The 16,371-nt window shown below is 38.9% G+C and overlaps 2 protein-coding genes and 1 pseudogene across 3 annotated transcripts; 2 read left to right on the forward strand and 1 right to left on the reverse strand.

The window, feature by feature from the left end:
• Positions 1–3,647: 3,647 nt before the first annotated feature.
• Positions 3,648–7,608, reverse strand: LOC144653781 (NAD(P)H-hydrate epimerase-like). The gene is made up of 3 exons (XM_078513881.1): positions 7,255–7,608; positions 5,835–6,093; positions 3,648–4,500 (listed from the first exon to the last, which is right to left on the reverse strand). Exons 1-3 carry the CDS (start codon positions 7,606–7,608, stop codon positions 4,292–4,294), a joined length of 822 nt encoding a protein of 273 aa, XP_078370007.1. The 3' UTR covers positions 3,648–4,291.
• A 1,303-nt stretch (positions 7,609–8,911) lies between these two features.
• Positions 8,912–10,564, forward strand: LOC144653779 (short-chain-enoyl-CoA hydratase-like). The gene is made up of 2 exons (XM_078513880.1): positions 8,912–8,986; positions 9,501–10,564. The coding sequence occupies exon 2, from the start codon at positions 9,523–9,525 to the stop codon at positions 10,363–10,365; it is 843 nt and encodes a 280-aa protein (XP_078370006.1). The 5' UTR covers positions 8,912–8,986; positions 9,501–9,522; the 3' UTR covers positions 10,366–10,564.
• A 1,328-nt stretch (positions 10,565–11,892) lies between these two features.
• On the forward strand, positions 11,893–16,317 carry LOC144655152 (zinc metalloproteinase nas-15-like; annotated as a pseudogene). The gene is made up of 7 exons (XR_013571039.1): positions 11,893–11,965; positions 12,714–12,890; positions 13,405–13,528; positions 13,926–14,017; positions 14,615–14,698; positions 15,601–15,743; positions 16,222–16,317. The product of XR_013571039.1 is annotated as a zinc metalloproteinase nas-15-like (transcript).
• The last annotated feature ends 54 nt before the right edge of the window (positions 16,318–16,371 follow it).

A 16,371-nucleotide genomic window follows, 5' to 3' on the forward strand; every position in this document is an offset into this window, starting at 1 on the left:
TGAAAGTATGCTTGTTCGGACTTAATTGTCATAGTCTATAAGATTCGAACTTTGGTCGGACACCGTACCTCACCGATTTCGCTGAAATTTGGCATGCAGTCTTGTTTTAGGGTCCTAACTACCAAATGTATATTAAAAAGTTTCAATTCTTTTTATTTTGGGAAATATCGAGAAGGCCGATTTGAAGCGTCCGTGACGGCTTGCCAACATGGCGGATGGAAGGTGTTCTTGTTACTTCGACACTGAACCTGCCGTCACAGTTTCTCGATCATACTTGGCATAGTTATAAAGAACTATCTTTCTTCTTTCTATATATCAAAATAGATTCGGCGAATGTTGAGTTTGGATGATCAACGGCCAAGAAGTTCGAAGTTCGAAGTTCGAAGTTCGAAGTTCTTGCTTTCCTAGTAATTTTTAAAGAAAAAGTAAGAATGACCCTGTTACGGAATGGGCAATTTCTTAAACAGTGATTTGGGAAATGCGAGCAACAGAAGTTCTTGTGAAACGAATATTGAATAACAACAGCGTATAATCTCGACAACAAATAAAATAAAGTTGCCGACATAAAAATTTGGAGAAACGATCGTACGCTCAAAAATCGCCATATCTTTGGCAAAGATTATGTATTTGTTTAAGATAAGCAAAGAATACCTGAAAACTGCTTATTATAAACGACTGTAACCCTTTCATGTTTCTCCCGATTATAGTGCTGTTAAATGAGCTGATCCGCTGAAATGGCGCTGAAATGGCCAATTTACTAGAGGTTCCATAATTTTTTATTCTTAACGGTTACATTTCCCCAATTTTTTTATTAATGGAATCATTTTACCAATGAACAAGCTTTGTTCATGGTAAATGGCTTGTTCTAAATCGAGATAACAGTGGAGTTATAAGCCTTTCATTTTGTAGTAAATTTGAGACTGTTCAAAACATCGTTAACATACCTTCGAACTTCTTGGCCGTTGATCATCCAAACTCAACATTTGCCGAATCTATTTTGATATATAGAAAGAAGAAAGATAGTTCTTTATAACTATACCAAGTATGATCGAGAAACTGTGACGGCAGGTTCAGTGTCGAAGTAACAAGAACACCTTTGATCCGCCATGTTGGCGGGCCGTCACGGACGCTTCAAATCGGCCTTCTCGATATTTTCCAAAATAAAAAGAATTGAAACTTTTTAATATCCATTTGGTAGTTAGGACCCTAAAACAAGACTGCATGCCAAATTTCAGCGAAATCGGTGAGGTACGGTGTCCGCGAACTTTTAAAAAAGCTCGAAAATTATGGAGTATTACACTTAAATACGTTTCACCCTAAATAGTCTTCCTAAAACATTCGAGATCGGGGAGATTAGTTTGGTTCCGCATTTTGCAAAGTTCCGCAGTTCTGTCCATTCCAACAAATTGGCGACATCGATCGAGCGCCACTGGGAACGAGCGCGCCGAGCGCTTCGAACGCCTGGCAGTTTATTTTGTTGGTTGCTACCTGACAAACAATCGAAGATTCCTTTTCATATTTTGGTCGGGTTTTTTTTCGAACCAAGTACACCTGAGAGTTGCTAGTGCGAAAGACGACAACCTTGCTTATCGTTTTAACAACTTTAACGATCTTCAAGACTGTCTTCTTGGCGACTTTGGTCTGCTTGGATCAAGACAATTACGCCATTTTGTTTAAAGTGCTACTGTGATGAAATTCGCATGTTTCCTTTCGTAGCCGTTTTAAAATATTATAAAGTACTTCATATGAGAAGAAAAATGCCGTTTACAGTTTTCAAATATCTCTTTTCGTTCTAGAGATATTCAAGTTTTTAAAATATGCAAATTAGCAAAGTTATGACGTCATAGACTCAACCAAATTTGGATCAAATATGAAGAAAGTGATAACTTAGCCAATTTGTATCGAAACTCTCTGATTTTTTGCAGTACTACTCTGCTAGTTGAGTTGCACAATATGAACTTTACAATTTGGTTACCATGGCAACATACTAGGTTCCAGATCCCCTGATGTTAAAGGCTTTTCTGGCCAATTCTGGTATTTCTTTTTGATATTTGCCGATGATACTTTACATGTGTGATGTGGCAAGCATATGAATAGATTAGACAGGCGTCTTGGCCGGGTTACATTTTTCCGAACTGAAAAATTCTAAAATATTAAAAACAAATTCATGGGGACTGGAAAAGAGTTAGTTGCCATGGTAACATAATGTTATTATACGTGTAAGTGTGTCAGCTGCAGAACTATTAGTCTGCCAAGTTTCATTGGTCTCCGCAGAAAAATGATTGAGATTGATCAATTTTTGTACTTGCGATAAAACTGGGTTGAGTAGATGACGTCATCAGTCCCCTAATTTGCATATTTTACGATTTTTTTGAGCTCAAATATCTCTGGAACTAAAAAAGATATTTGAAAACGGAAAACGCCATTTTGAATCTTTCGTTAAATACTCTATGAAACGCCTAAAATTTCAAGGGGTGAAAATTTGATCATAGTAGCACTTTAAAGAGATTCATTAAAATGCCACGCCGAGCACCTCGCTACAATCCTACGGCTCTACGAATATGGAGAATGCTGAAGAGAATGGGAATAACTTCTCCACAAGGAATTTTTCTGTCCATTGTGTTTTGGAGTTTATTTATCTGTCTTACGTATTATACTTACACCGAACTGAACAAGTTTCTTGCTAAAATCGAGGCCAGGAAGCTCGGTGCGTCCAAGTTACATCCAAGTTTTATAATAAACAATGAAACATTGGCGGCGGCAAGCATGAATAGAGTACGTCAGTGGGATCCCTTTGGCATTATCAAGCGGTATTGGAATAACTCGAATGTGGAAAACTTGGTTAACTATGTCAAAGGCAAAACACCAAATATCTCGGCTTATATACACGTACCTGCAGTCTAACAGTGTTTTGTTGATACAAAGAGTGCATGTTGTCATCTGACATTTTGGCTGGATGGTAAAGCTTGCCAGTGAACCCTACATTTTCTTGAGTTTAGTAAGCAATTTTTTTGGAGTATCATATGAGTAATCTACAACTGTTTGCTAGTCTTGGCCTATAATTATAATGTGTACTGACTTTTGACATGTACACATGTACATGTAGTACTTTGCATCTTCTGCTACATGTGAGCAACTGCTTGAAAATAGCTTATCAAAAAATACTTTACATTATCACTATGGCTGTGAATGCCAGGATAGGGGTGCAATTTGAAGCAGAGATGTGTACAATGTTGCCAAATTTTTAATGCAAGGTGGCACACAAGATACACTGGAAATAATATGCACATACAGATAGGTCGTAAGTGCATGTACTCTCTGCAAATATGAACAGATCAGTGGTCCACTGGTTAGGGATCACAGGAGTTCTGCAATGATACTTCTTCCTGTCTCCAGTCATTAATGTTCAAAGAGGAAGGTAAATTTTAAGACTAGCTCTTTGGAGCAGGAAAGTATAAACACAAGAACAGGTTACAAGCAGAGGACTGCAATGGAAGAGAAGAGCTGACTTTGGCTTGTTTAACTCTGTGCGGTTCAACCGCTTAGCAATATATTTTTTCTAATAATATTATCATGTAACATGTAATATAACCATCATACAATCAGTTACTGCAGGCTTGCAAAGCAATCAGACTTGAAAAATAGAATTGCCATGTGTGTATAAATATTTATTTATTTTCAGTTATTTATTATAACAATAAATGAAGTGTGGAACAAGTGTAAATTATCAAGAATCATCATTTTAACACTTGTGGAATCATAATGGGAAGGGATGTTGTCATGTTTAAGCTTGCATAAATTAGAATACATTATGTTGCACGTGACCAGTTGTGTTGTTGAATAAAGAATTCAAGATGTCGCTGTGTGCGTCCGAGTCTTAGTGACAAACATTACAGATGTGCTGTATGCTGTGTGCCTGGCAGATGAGACATAACTACAAGTTTAAAAAATTATCAATCCTCAATGAATAAAAGCTCTTTTAAAAGAAGCCCCTTACCAGACTTGGTAAAGTGGTTTGTTCATATTTTCAAGTCCAGTTTACATTTCTCACTTACTGACATTCAGATAGTTTTGTCCATTTAAATATTTGCAAATGATAGTTGTTCAGCATGTACAACAACTGTTTGTCTTTTTACTTCTGTTGTCCTCTCTGGGTAACACCCGAACTGAATGAGAGGCTGGTGTTTGTTTCTCCAAGTCACATTTAGCTACAAATATTTTACCTTAACATTTTAAAAGCTCAATTTTGTTGCTTGCAGTTTTACAAATGACATTTCCCATATTTGGATAGTCATTCTGCCTGGAGCATCATGCACGGCTCTGTTCCAGGGTATTCTGGAAGAGACAGGTTGTACTTTTGAGCCAGTGAATTTGGCACAAATCTGCCTCCCAAAAAGTGAAATCTCCCTTGAAAGTGTTTTGCACAGAGTTTTGGAGCTGTCAGGGAAATCAAGAAGTCTGGTTTAATTCCATTTGGATTTCCATCTTCTACATGCCATCCTGAAGATTTAAACAAGAATAACGAGCAACATTTTAAACAACAATAACATCAATGGCAAAAGTTTATGTTTTTACAGTTACAATTATATTAATCAAATTAAATTAATATATGCAGTTATTCCTGTAGACCTAATTGGATTTTGTGTATCATTCAATTTACCCTTTTTAATTCGCAGTATCATTATATCACTGGTGCAATCATAATCCAGACCATTTGTGGATATAGAAAAATACTTATTATTCCACTATTGCGCCATTTTACCATATTAGGGCAAAAGAACGCACAAAATAATTATGCCACGTTATTACACAGTAGAACAGGGCAAAAATACGTGCGGACAAATTTACGGAATACTGGCCCAAACAAAGTGGAAAAATTAGTGGGGCTCGGAAAAATACTACGCAACTCGCAAAATATCCGCGCGTATCATATGTTAAACCATCGAATAAGGTGTATATATTGCCTTCACAGTGATAATGCGGCAGTAAACTAAACACTAAGCCATCTTACTACTCCTTCTTCAGCAATATAGACCAGTCAGAGATTGAAATCCAGAAAATTCAGAGAGAATAATAAAAAGTAACCTACTAAACTGTCTGGCCTGCAGGCTTGGAAAAATACATGTACTTAGCAACTTATGAATTAATTATGCATTGTAAAACATCATTATAATAGAGAAGTTTTCACATAAATGTCAAAAGAAATTTGCATCTGATTTGGTTTTGCATTACTAGGTTCAGTGATTGGTTTTAAAATCTTGCACAAAGTTTCTTAGCCAATCAGAAGTAAAACCAAAAACTAATCGTGACTCATTTATGTACATTTATCCGCACTTCTAGGTTTGTGCCTGACTGACTTGTATTAAAACAGCTTCAAGTTTTGATTGGCTCGCTGCATTGTCTGCGTCCTTTTTGATTAGTGGGAGTAATTACTTTGCTTGTGGTTTTACAATACTCAGTTGAAAACTGCTCTATTGTCTGTCAAACAAATTGAATAAGGACTGTGTATAAACTATGGTATGGGAGGCACGGTGGCCTAATGGTTTAGAGCGCCGGACTCCGGATCGAGCTGTCAGAGTTCGAGCCTCTATCCACCCAGGTGTATAAATGGGTACCAGCGACATAATGCTGGGGGGAGGGAACCCTGCAATGGACTAGCATCGCATTCACAGGGGAGTAGAAATATACCTAGCCGCTTAATGCTACGGAAACCAGGATAAGCTCTGGCAGTGTGGGCCCCTTGGCTCGTGGCTTCTCCTTCTTCTTCATAAACTATGGTACAGTGTGCTTAAATTATCTCAGTCTACTACATGTAGGATATCCTTCTAACTGACCTGACGGAATATCAACTGAGCAAACAGGAATTTTGACTTCTTTTAACACTGACAGCACATCTCCAAATGGTGGCCTGGCATTTCCCTTAAAACTGAAACCAAAAATTGCATCCACAATCAACTTGTAGTCAGCATCAATCTGTGTTGCTGTCAGTATTTCACTGATAAATGGTATGTCCATCTTTTCACACTGTGTCACAAGATTTTTAAAGAGCTGTTTTTCTGTCCTCTTTGGATAATATATAGTTGGAATGTAACCCTGAAAAATCAAAGCAAATTTCAAATGACTGGTTAGTTCATGACTGTATATGTTGTGGTTTATATATTATTCAGTTTTTTTAAACCTGCAGGGGGGCAACAAAGAATAACGTCCCAGCATATTAGAATTCTGTAACTCGCGCAAAATCATCATTCTCTGAAGAAGACTGCAGAAGGCGATCAAAAATTTGGAAACAATTTTACTTTATAGATCTGTTTTAAATGTTTTTAAATTTCTAACTATGAACACAGATTCCTCCAACAGTTTTATTTTTTTAAACCAGTTTAATTTTTATTTTAAATTTCCTACAGATTATGTTAATGAATATGAGACAATAACAGATAACTAAAGATAAATGTAAACTACAACATGTACACATATTCAACATGTGTACTCTGGCATTGGCAGGTGTATTTTGTAAAACACAGAACGCAGAAGGCAGAATGATGGTCAGCAGCTTGCGTGCAGTTAGCTTTTACTCCGGTTTGCTCGTGGTAAGCTATCACTCCAGTTTGCTTGCGGTTAGCTTTTATTCAGTTGTTTGTTAGGGCATTATACTATTGCCGTTCCCTCACCACCATCATTCTACACTCTACAATAACTGCATTCTGCAAAATACCCCTGCCACTCTGGCATTCTGAGTTCTGCATAAGCAGATTTAGGGGGAGCGTCAAGGGGGATGTAGGGGGAGGGTCAAGGGGGCTGTCTCCCCCCTCCCCTCCCACTGCCCAACATTCAGTTGGGAAATTTAAAAATTATCTGTCCCCTTTTTGTGAATAATTTTCTTGGATCCCTCCCTGACCAGAGAAAATGAGGATTTCTTCACAGGGTATTTATCCTATTTTTTCCCATGGACTCAGCTAGTAACAAAATGTGGTCTGGAGCTAGAGTTTTGTATACTTCAGGTTAACTTAATTGCTATTTGCAAAATTATTATCCAAGATGCCAGAGGTAATAATAAAATTAAACTTGGGGGCCATTAGGAAACTTATTAATCTTAATTGTCAACATTGTGTCTAAAAATGTATGGAAAATGTTTTTTTAAGTTGGTCATCTGGCCACAAGAATGCATGTGCGTACCCCATATAACAGTGCTTATAAAAAAAAAAATCTTTATTACACAAATTTACCACATAATTATAATCAGACAGATTGACTTACGAACATCTTGAGATGCCTAGCTGCTACCAATCCATCTCCGCCATTGTTTCCAGGGCCACTACATACCAGTACTTTAGGCTGACTTGCTTCTCTGGGATAAGCTTTGGTTAGTGCGACAGCTACACTCAATCCAGCTAACTCCATTAGCTGATCAACACTGAACGAATACTCATTGAACAGCTCTTGATCGATCTTTTGGGCCTCTTCTTGGTTTAAGTATTTCATTGTTGTCCTAACTGTGCAGAAGCTCTTAAACTGGCGAGGAAAACGATTGCAAAGGGAGGAAAATCGGAATAACATGAGAGCAGTGAAACTGCTAAGAATACCAAGAAGAACGAAAACCTTCCATGCCATGCCCGCGATACGATTCCACTACCCAGCGGTTGTTCTTAACTTGTCGCATAGTCACGCAAGGCCAAGCAAAATCAGTCAGTGATCAGTGAGTAGCTGGGGGGTCCCTGGGGGGGAAGGGGGGTGGGGGGGGGAAAAATTAATAACGTTGTCTCTTATTAGAAAGGGGGTCACAGGCAGGAGGGCCATAGGCAGGAGTAAATGGTATCATTAACGTATGTATTAGCATTTTCGAATCAACTTTTCTTGAAGGTACTGAATGAAACACACCGGTGAGCATTTACTGCATACACAGCTTTAGGTAAACTTATTAATGAGATGCTCCTGATCAAGAAAAAAAGAGACCGACATTAAACACTCAAACAGACTCCATTCCAGCGAAACTGTTCACCATTTTATGCACATTCTTTAGTTTTTGTTTTTGTCATGTTTTTGCATCGCTACTGTTTATTTACAAAATCTTCCGTATTCAGGAAATCGGTTACACGTGGAAAACCTAGTTTCCCCAGGTTAACCTTAAAGGAGCAGTGTCAGCAAGATTTAGTGCTACTCGAAAATCCAGTGAAGGCCGGAACTTGGAATCAATTGGAAATCCTTGAAATGTGACTTGGTTTTACTTAAACACGAACACATTTTGCCAGTCTCTTGGCACTTCGTTATATCGAGGTTCCACTGTATTGTGTTGTTGTCTCCTCGACTCTTGTGACAATGAAAGCGAAAGCGACCACAAAAAAGGAGGAAACGAAACATTTGAGGTTATAAATATTTTTAAAAGAAAAAAGTAGTCATTTCCATTTCTTTCACTACTCAAGCCCACGCTTTTGCCTTTTTGTTTGTCTTTAAATTCCCTACACTCTTCGGAACAACTTCGGATTTTTTTTTTCATCAACTCAACCGCGGCTTCCGCACTTTATTTCAACAAGAGAAAATAAGGCCAGACGTAAACAATTTTCATGTGGTATTTTCTGGTATTACTGCTGGACACACATTCATCAATTTTCTTCTGCTTATGCGATTTTTCGTTTTCACACGAACGCAAGCACAAGAAAAGGAAAAAATTTGATCTTTGTGCTTGTGCTTGTGCTTGCGCTTGTGCTTATGCTTGAGTCGAAGTCGTTTTCACGGTGAAATAATGGCTGTTATGCTTGTGCTTGTGCTTGCGCTTGTGATTACGTCGCTAGTGAATACACTCCTCTTGGGACCCAGGCTTTGTTTTGTGTGACGTGATCTAAGACTGCCCTTTTAGGGTCTCCCATGCCAACGCGCGCATCGTTAGCATATCAATAGCCGGTAGCTACACCCAGATTACTGGTAGTCGGAGCACAGTGTTTCCAGCCGGTTATCCAAGCTACAACTTTAACGTTTTATCTGCAACGTGAAGGTAAGAATGACACGTCTAACTAAGAGGTTTCGGTATGACCGCTGGGCTTGGACTTTGCCGCTTTGCTCGAATAAGTCGAATAACTCTATTTTTAAATCCTTAATTACATTTTCAGAGGGCTCGACCCAATTGCCCGTGAAGCTAAAATGCATCAGTGTTTTCTTGCAAACAAGCCGGCTTCTTAAAATACGAAAGCTTGATATTGACCTTAGCTTTATGGCGATAAACTGTGAAAGGACGAGTATTGGTTTTCACCGCACTGTGATGGTAGACTAACTCTCTGGTTTACAACGACTGAACGGCCATGCATCAATGCGCGAAGACTTTAGCGCGACGCTCGTTTGTTGCCAGGGTCTTGCCAATATACAGAATGAACTTACAAGTGGCCTGAGTTTTATCCAAGAGAAAATGCTCATGTTCTCGTGCTTTATCAGATCAAACTGTGAATAAACAGTTCGTTTTTACAACATGTCAACACTAACAATGTGCATTTATCTCCGAATTTTATTTGCAGAGATTGAACAAGCCTAATTACCATGTCTTACGAAGGTTACACTACGTTTAAAGTCGAGATAAAGGAAGGCGTCGCCTGGGTCACATTTGACTTCCCGCCGGTAAATGTGCAAGGCAAACCGATGCTTGATGACCTGAATCGTTTAGCTAAAGCTTTGGAGCCGGATCGTTCCGTCAAGGTCGTGGTCTTTCAATCTGCTCATCCGGACATTTTTGTCTGTCACGCAGATATTGACATGTTGTGTGAGATTCCAGCCAGTGAACGCTCCATGGACGAGCCTATACTATACCTGCAGCAGGTCCTACAGCGCATCAGCACACTTCCTCAAGCCACTATTGCCAAGGTGGAGGGAATGGCCCGTGGGGGTGGACACGAGTTCATGCAGGCCTGTGACATGCGTTTCGCCGCACGAGGTAGAGCAGTGTTTATGCAGATGGAAGTTGGTATGGGCATTGTGCCATGCGGTGGAGGAACTCAGCGACTTGCGCGCCAAGTCGGTATGGGTCGCGCCATGGAGATCATTCTGGGGGCTCACGACTTCGATGCTGACCTTGCAGAGCGTTATGGAAGCATCAACCGAGCACTAAACCCTGACGAGATTGGGCCGTTTGTGGAAGAGCTGGCTAATCGCATAGCTAAATTCCCTGCGGGCTCGATTACGGCGTGCAAGAGATGCGTATCGAGTGCAGTGGAGACGCCTATTGAAGAAGGTTTGAAGATAGAAGCATACCAGCTGGGACAGGCTATGTCCCAGACTCCTGCCGCCAAGAGGTTTGCCTTTGGAAAGGAACAAGGCATACAGAATGATCTGGAAACCCAGAAGAACTGGGACAAAGGAGTGATGGACCTTCAAGGGGTACAATAGTACACACACAGTAAACGATGTTATTAACACGGTTGTTTTTCTTCATAGCTTGTATTGTTTATCGTTGAAAAATTGAAAAGTTCATACATTCAAATTCTGGACATCGCAGTTGCAGCAATTAAGTATTCACTGTGTAACTCAGTTTATACATATTTTGTGTGGCTTCTTTATTTGTTATGATTAAATAAAACTGACTTCACAACCGTAATTTGAGTTTTATTACGAGATTTGTCGGATTAGTTTTTATAAGACTTTTAATGTATGGTAAAGAAGATTAAAATTCAATTCGGTATTTTCGTCGTGTTGGCGGATTATGGGGCTGAGTCATGGACTTAAAAATTAAATGGCCAATTGGTGAAGTTTGCGGCTAGTATCCTGCGTATCTTCCTCAATTAACAATCCATTTTGTTATTTTCGGTTTTAATTACATCTTTAGAGGTTTTTCTTCCTTAGCAAATGACTAGTTCGAGGTGAGAAGTGATTGTGTACATCAGAAAAATAAATTTAAATATCGTGACACAAAAGAGCCAAAAAAATTAGAGCTGATTTTACAGAGAAATGTTTACTCTAGTGATTAAAATATGTCAACACACCTCTTTTCAAATACGACCCTCATCTGCGTTTTTACAAATTAAAAGAATTTAAATTCGGTGGACGATTTTAAAAAAAATGGGGAAAAAAACAAAGAAACCTGCCGTCTAAGCTGTCAACGGTTGTCAGCTTGAGCTCCCAATGTAGACTTCTACAGTAGGTCACGAAATGATCAAGAAATGATAAAATCATTTTACGCTGAGGTTTTCATTGTGTACAGCATCGGCGCTATTAACATTCCGAGATTTCTTCTATTAAGAAAATTTGCTTGGATACCGCGGCAATCGTACCGCCAACAAACAACTCGTGTTTTCTTGAAAGACCTCAGTTCAGTTCTGGCCCTTTCTAGTCTCTTCCGTCACGCAACGCTACGCCGCTCTGAGTGACAGCGAAAGTGTGGCGGGCAGCGGGACGGACAGTAGCCGCCTTGTGTTTTTCAGTTCAATTCTTTTTTTTTTTATTCTTTTTTTTATATATTTCAGGAAGTATTTGATGACATTTTTTTTGACATTTTATTTGCGGGTGGTTTAACGAAAAAGGGTCTAGTGAGCAATAAACCAAACAAGCTGTTTAAAACCGTTAACAATTTTTAATTGGTTCATCGCACAGCTGTATAGATACCTAATATATCCTTAAACCGCCTTTGAAACCACGTTAATCGATTTGTTATTGGTTTTATAAAACACGTCAGATGTGTTTGAACAGCTTGTTGGGGGTACTTTGATTTTAAAGCTCTACATTTATGGTCAGTAAAATGAAATAATAGACCCTAGAAATGGAGTTTGGAAGCGTTAAACGATTTTAGATTGGTTTTGCGAAAGTGAATAGTGACACTTTCAAAACGTGTTTGATCAGGTTTTTCGGTTCGTTTAAGTAAGGAAATATATATAGGCCACCAGTAAAATTGTCTAGTAACTTTGATTCGATCGCGTCGCGATGAAGTCGCTGTTGATTGTTCTCGTTGCCTTTTGCTTGGCTGTTACTGGTACTTACGCCGAGAACGCGGAAGGTATGAATTTGCCTTAGTTATATTACTCCCATGCATTACAAGCCTCTGATTGAATCGATTTGACTTTGATTGAAAATTTTACTCCTCTCTGTACTAGACTTAAATGCTTGGTGGATTTTTTTTTATATCCGTGGCCTATACTGATTACATAATTATAAAAAGAAAATCTCTGGTCAATTTAATTTCTTCCTGGTGTAGACTTCAGTTTACCTGGTAAGGCGTGTTTCCCTGCCAAAAATGAAATTACGTCCCTTTGAACTTGATTAAAAAGCTCCAAAATGTTAATGTTCAGATTTTACGTTTGTTTTTAGCTGCCTGCTTTCGTATCTGTCTGCCTTCTTATGCGGTCTCGGACAAATTATTTTTTTAAAAAATCTTCAGGGGAGGCTTGTTCCTGGATCTTGCTATTCGGCTCGCGTCTTCGGCCTTCGCAATGCTATCGCACCTTTGGCGCTCTAAGCCGCCCTTCCAAATTCTCCCTACAGACCTTCTTAGTACGTACTGAAAGGGTAACAAATACAGGTTACTAATTCCCACCCCCTCCCCCCTTTCGCACACTTTCGCCGCTTTATAATTTATATGTCTGCTTACTGAACAATTAAACAATTTCGTAACGAAAATACAGTTTGATTACGCTGCGTTGTAAAAACAAAATAATAATAATATGCAGATGTAGACACAACAGAATAATCAACCTCGTTTCAAGGGTCTTTTCATTGCTCTTCTTTCGATTTCCTACTATATACAGAAAACGAAGATGTCTTTGACCCAGACCTCTTTGAGGGAGACATGAAGCTGGAGCCTGGGCAACGGTTAGCAGCTGAGTTTGGACTTGATGTTGATGGCGGGATGTCACGTGGTGCGGCCATAAGGAGTCGATACTGGCCCAATGGAGTTGTTCCTTACACCATTGACTCCAGTTTGTGTAAGTAGACAGAGCAATCTTTGACTAAATGCCTAGAGAAGAATGGCTCACACGTAGTAAACATCCTGAATGAAATTTAAGGGAAAATTAAAGTATTTCTTAAATTTTGTGCCTGTGTTGTCCGTGGAGTGTCGCCATCATTTCCAAACGAAACGTTTCAAGAAGGAATTTTATCTGGTACTGTTTTTAACTGTTCAATTGTTTACATTCCGTTTGACTTGACTACAGCGTCAGAATTGTTTTATAATCTGAAAAATCCACCGCAGCCCTGCCCAATCTCACTCTATGTTGAAGTCATTAAATACAACAATGTCTTGACTTCCATTCTTCTCCTTAAATTTTTACACATTTTTTTAAATTTTTAATTGTTTACTTTTTATAATTTTTTTTTTCGTTTATTTAGCTTCACATGTGTGATATATTTTTAAGAAAAGTTGGTGTGATGTTTAACGATTTTACCGACTGAATTAAATGTAGATGTAGAACTAACAAGTTGTTTCCTTTTATATGCTAGCGTCCCAGTCAAGAGCAATGCAAGCAATCCGAGCAGCTATGAATACTTGGAGCAAGAAAACTTGTATTCAATTCGTAAAAAGGACCAACGAGAAAGGTTATATCGAGTTCTTTAAAGGAAGCGGGTATGTAGTTGTTGTTTTTGTTTGTCAGTTTTTTTTAACCTGAAAGACGTAAAGATTTTACCATGCTTTGCGGGTGGAGACAGGGGGGTCTGAACCTCCCACCCCCCGTACCTTTTTCTCCCGCTTTCCGCCCCTTTCTGTGGTGGTTCCCATGTCTTTGTCCCAGGTTTATTTGGTCTGTTCTAACCACCTTAGGAATCCAATTTCCCACCCCTTTTCTCCCGGGCTCATACCCCCCTTTCGCCATCCATTGCTCTCTGTGGCCTCCATACAAAAAATAGCAAATATGCATTTCCATAAAGCGGCAGTAAATTAAACTATCTTAATTCTCTGAGTTCTGGATAGTTGTAACTTGTACATGGTTTGTAAAATAGAATGACTGCATTTGCCTATCTAGCTGTTGGTCTTACGTCGGACGAACTGGCAAAAAGCAGCAGATCAGTCTGGCCAGCGGATGCTGGTATAAGGGAACAGTGGCGCACGAAATTGGTACGTATGTTAATATATTCACCACTGGTCAATACGGGGTACTTATCTCCTGCTTCAGCTCGATACTGGTCCAAAACGTATCAGGGACCAAATTTATTCTGGCCAGGATAATAACAGAAAGATTCCCTTATCTGGAGCTCTTTGGGTTGAACGGATTTTGTTGTGATTGATATTTAGTGATTAAGGCAATAGGATATTACAGAGCAGGTGAAATTAAGTTGGTTTTTTATCTGTTCAAGTATGTTTACTCTGCCTACATGTATTTTTTAGGTTTGATGACGTCCTTAGAAACCCATTTTCAATCACGTTTAAACGCGCTCCTTAGATTGACTAAGAATACAAACGTATTTTTTTGTGTGTGAAAAATACTGTTTTTTTTACTGTAGTATGTTGGGGTTAGATAGCTATTTATTTTCATGTCTATTACTGAAAGTGTTTCTTTTTCGATTTATCTTCGCTTAGTTTTTTTAAAAAAATCGAGAGAACTTGTATTGCAGTAACTAAAAAGACTTTTAATTGCTTAAATATTCGAGTTAAAAAAGTGAAAGAAAAGAGTGAATTTAGCGCCTAATTGTTTTTTTTTTTTCTCCTCCGCAGCACACGCTCTCGGATTTCACCATGAACAGTCTCGCCCAGACAGAGATAAGCATGTGACTATAAAATTCGAAAACATCTAGAAGGGTACGTATTCTCCACCCTCCAAGTAAGGAGCTCGATTTTCTAACGTTTTGCTTGTCAGACCTATCGAGTTAGCTATACCTATTATTTGCAAGTTGAAAAAGTCCTCTTTTTGAGGAAACTGGTGCAAAATTGTGCGCATGCTTATTACTCGCTAACGTCCGAGACAAGATCAGTATCTGACTTCGACAAGTTTACCTACCAGGCAATTCTTTAAACGTCATAACATAATCTTGAGTGTCCATTTATCAACTCATGTAGTGTTGTAGTATTGTAATTTGTGTGTTGTTTCCCCCCCGGGGGGCACTCCCATATATGAGCTATATAGGTGTGTGCCGCTGTGAAGGGTATAGTTTTCAAGCAGTTTAGTCTGGGATAGGGTAGGGAAATCAGAGAGTTTTGGTCTAGGAAAGGGTAGCATTTGCCGGGGACCTGATCGGTGGTATGACAAATTAAGTCCAGAATAGGAATATAAACTCAGAAGAGAAGGAGGCTTTCCTAAACGTAAATGAAATCATCGCGGCATCGTGGTTGACAAATGGTTTTCCTTAAAACACTGATAGTGATGCAGTTCTAAAAAAATAAAAGTCTGGGATAGGGTAGGGGTTTTCGGTGTTTATTCAAGTATAGGGTTGCAAAACAGCTGAACATGGTCTGGTATAGGGCAAGGGTTTCAAATTCCTAGCGGCACACCCCAACCCAAAAATATCCAGGGTGCCCTCCCCCGGGTGTTTTCCTTTAGTATTTATTAATTATTTAATCAGGTCTCTGTTCAAAATAGCTTGTGCGCTTAACTAGATGTTCCTGTATAAATAAACAAGAATAAAGATAAAATAAGTAAAAGGGACAACTGACTGATCTTCAACTGATGGGACAACTGAGTCATCTGCATTTCTTTCTTTTAGGGAAATCTGGAAACTTCAAAAAGTACACATACTCTACCATCTTGCAGCTTGGCACTCCGTATGACTACGGCAGCGTTATGCATTATGGCGGAAAATTCTTCTCTAAAAACGGAAAACCGACAATTGTGCCCAAGACAAGTGGGGTAAATATACTAAATAAATGGAAAAAAAGAATGGAAGAAAGAATAAAAAGATGTTTCTTTCACTTGAGTGTCGAAAGTAATTTGCGTTTGCTTTGGTTTTGCATTAGTACACTTAGCGTTTGGGTTAAAAATCTCGCGTCACTTTCGCAGCCCATCAGAAGTAAAGAGAAAAACAATCGTGTCTCTGTCGCACACGTTTTCTTGCGCTTCCTGCCGGCTACATGTACTTGCTTCGAGTTTTTATTTTTATTTATTTTTTATTGTCTGTGTCATTTGTAAATTGCCAGAGTAATTACTTTGCTTTCGCTTTTACGACACTCTATTAAAAACTGCTCTAATTAAACAGTGATATAAACCAATAAGAAAAATAAACCAAGAAGTCTGTCGTTAAGTTAGTTACTGTTCACATTAGTCACATGTCCGTTAGGGTATAGAATAACTATCTGAAATACTGCGATCTTCTCGTATTTCTTTGTAGGCTGTTATTGGTCAGCGGAGTGGACCAAGCCCCATCGATGTTGAGGAAGTGAACCTGCTATACCAATGCAGTGGAAAGGATACCTTCGGTACGTAATGCTGTACAATTCTGCATTACATTTCATTACACAATGAAAATATACTGTGAGAA

The sequence above is a fragment of the Oculina patagonica genome, chromosome 5, assembly GCF_052425735.1.
Source record: "Oculina patagonica isolate OP01 chromosome 5, crgOcupat, whole genome shotgun sequence".
Lineage (NCBI taxonomy): Eukaryota > Metazoa > Cnidaria > Anthozoa > Scleractinia > Oculinidae > Oculina > Oculina patagonica.

Excerpts from the sequence above, each read along its gene's own strand:
- LOC144653779 (XM_078513880.1), top strand. The coding sequence starts at position 9,523 with ATGTCTTACGAAGGTTACACTACGTTTAAAGTCGAGATAAAGGAAGGC.
- LOC144653781 (XM_078513881.1), bottom strand. The coding sequence starts at position 7,608 with ATGGCATGGAAGGTTTTCGTTCTTCTTGGTATTCTTAGCAGTTTCACT. Across the intron at positions 6,094-7,254 it reads CTAGGCATCTCAAGATGTTC|GGTTACATTCCAACTATATA; the intron begins GTAAGTCAATCT and ends TTGATTTTTCAG. Across the intron at positions 4,501-5,834 it reads CTCAGTTGATATTCCGTCAG|GATGGCATGTAGAAGATGGA; the intron begins GTCAGTTAGAAG and ends TTAAATCTTCAG.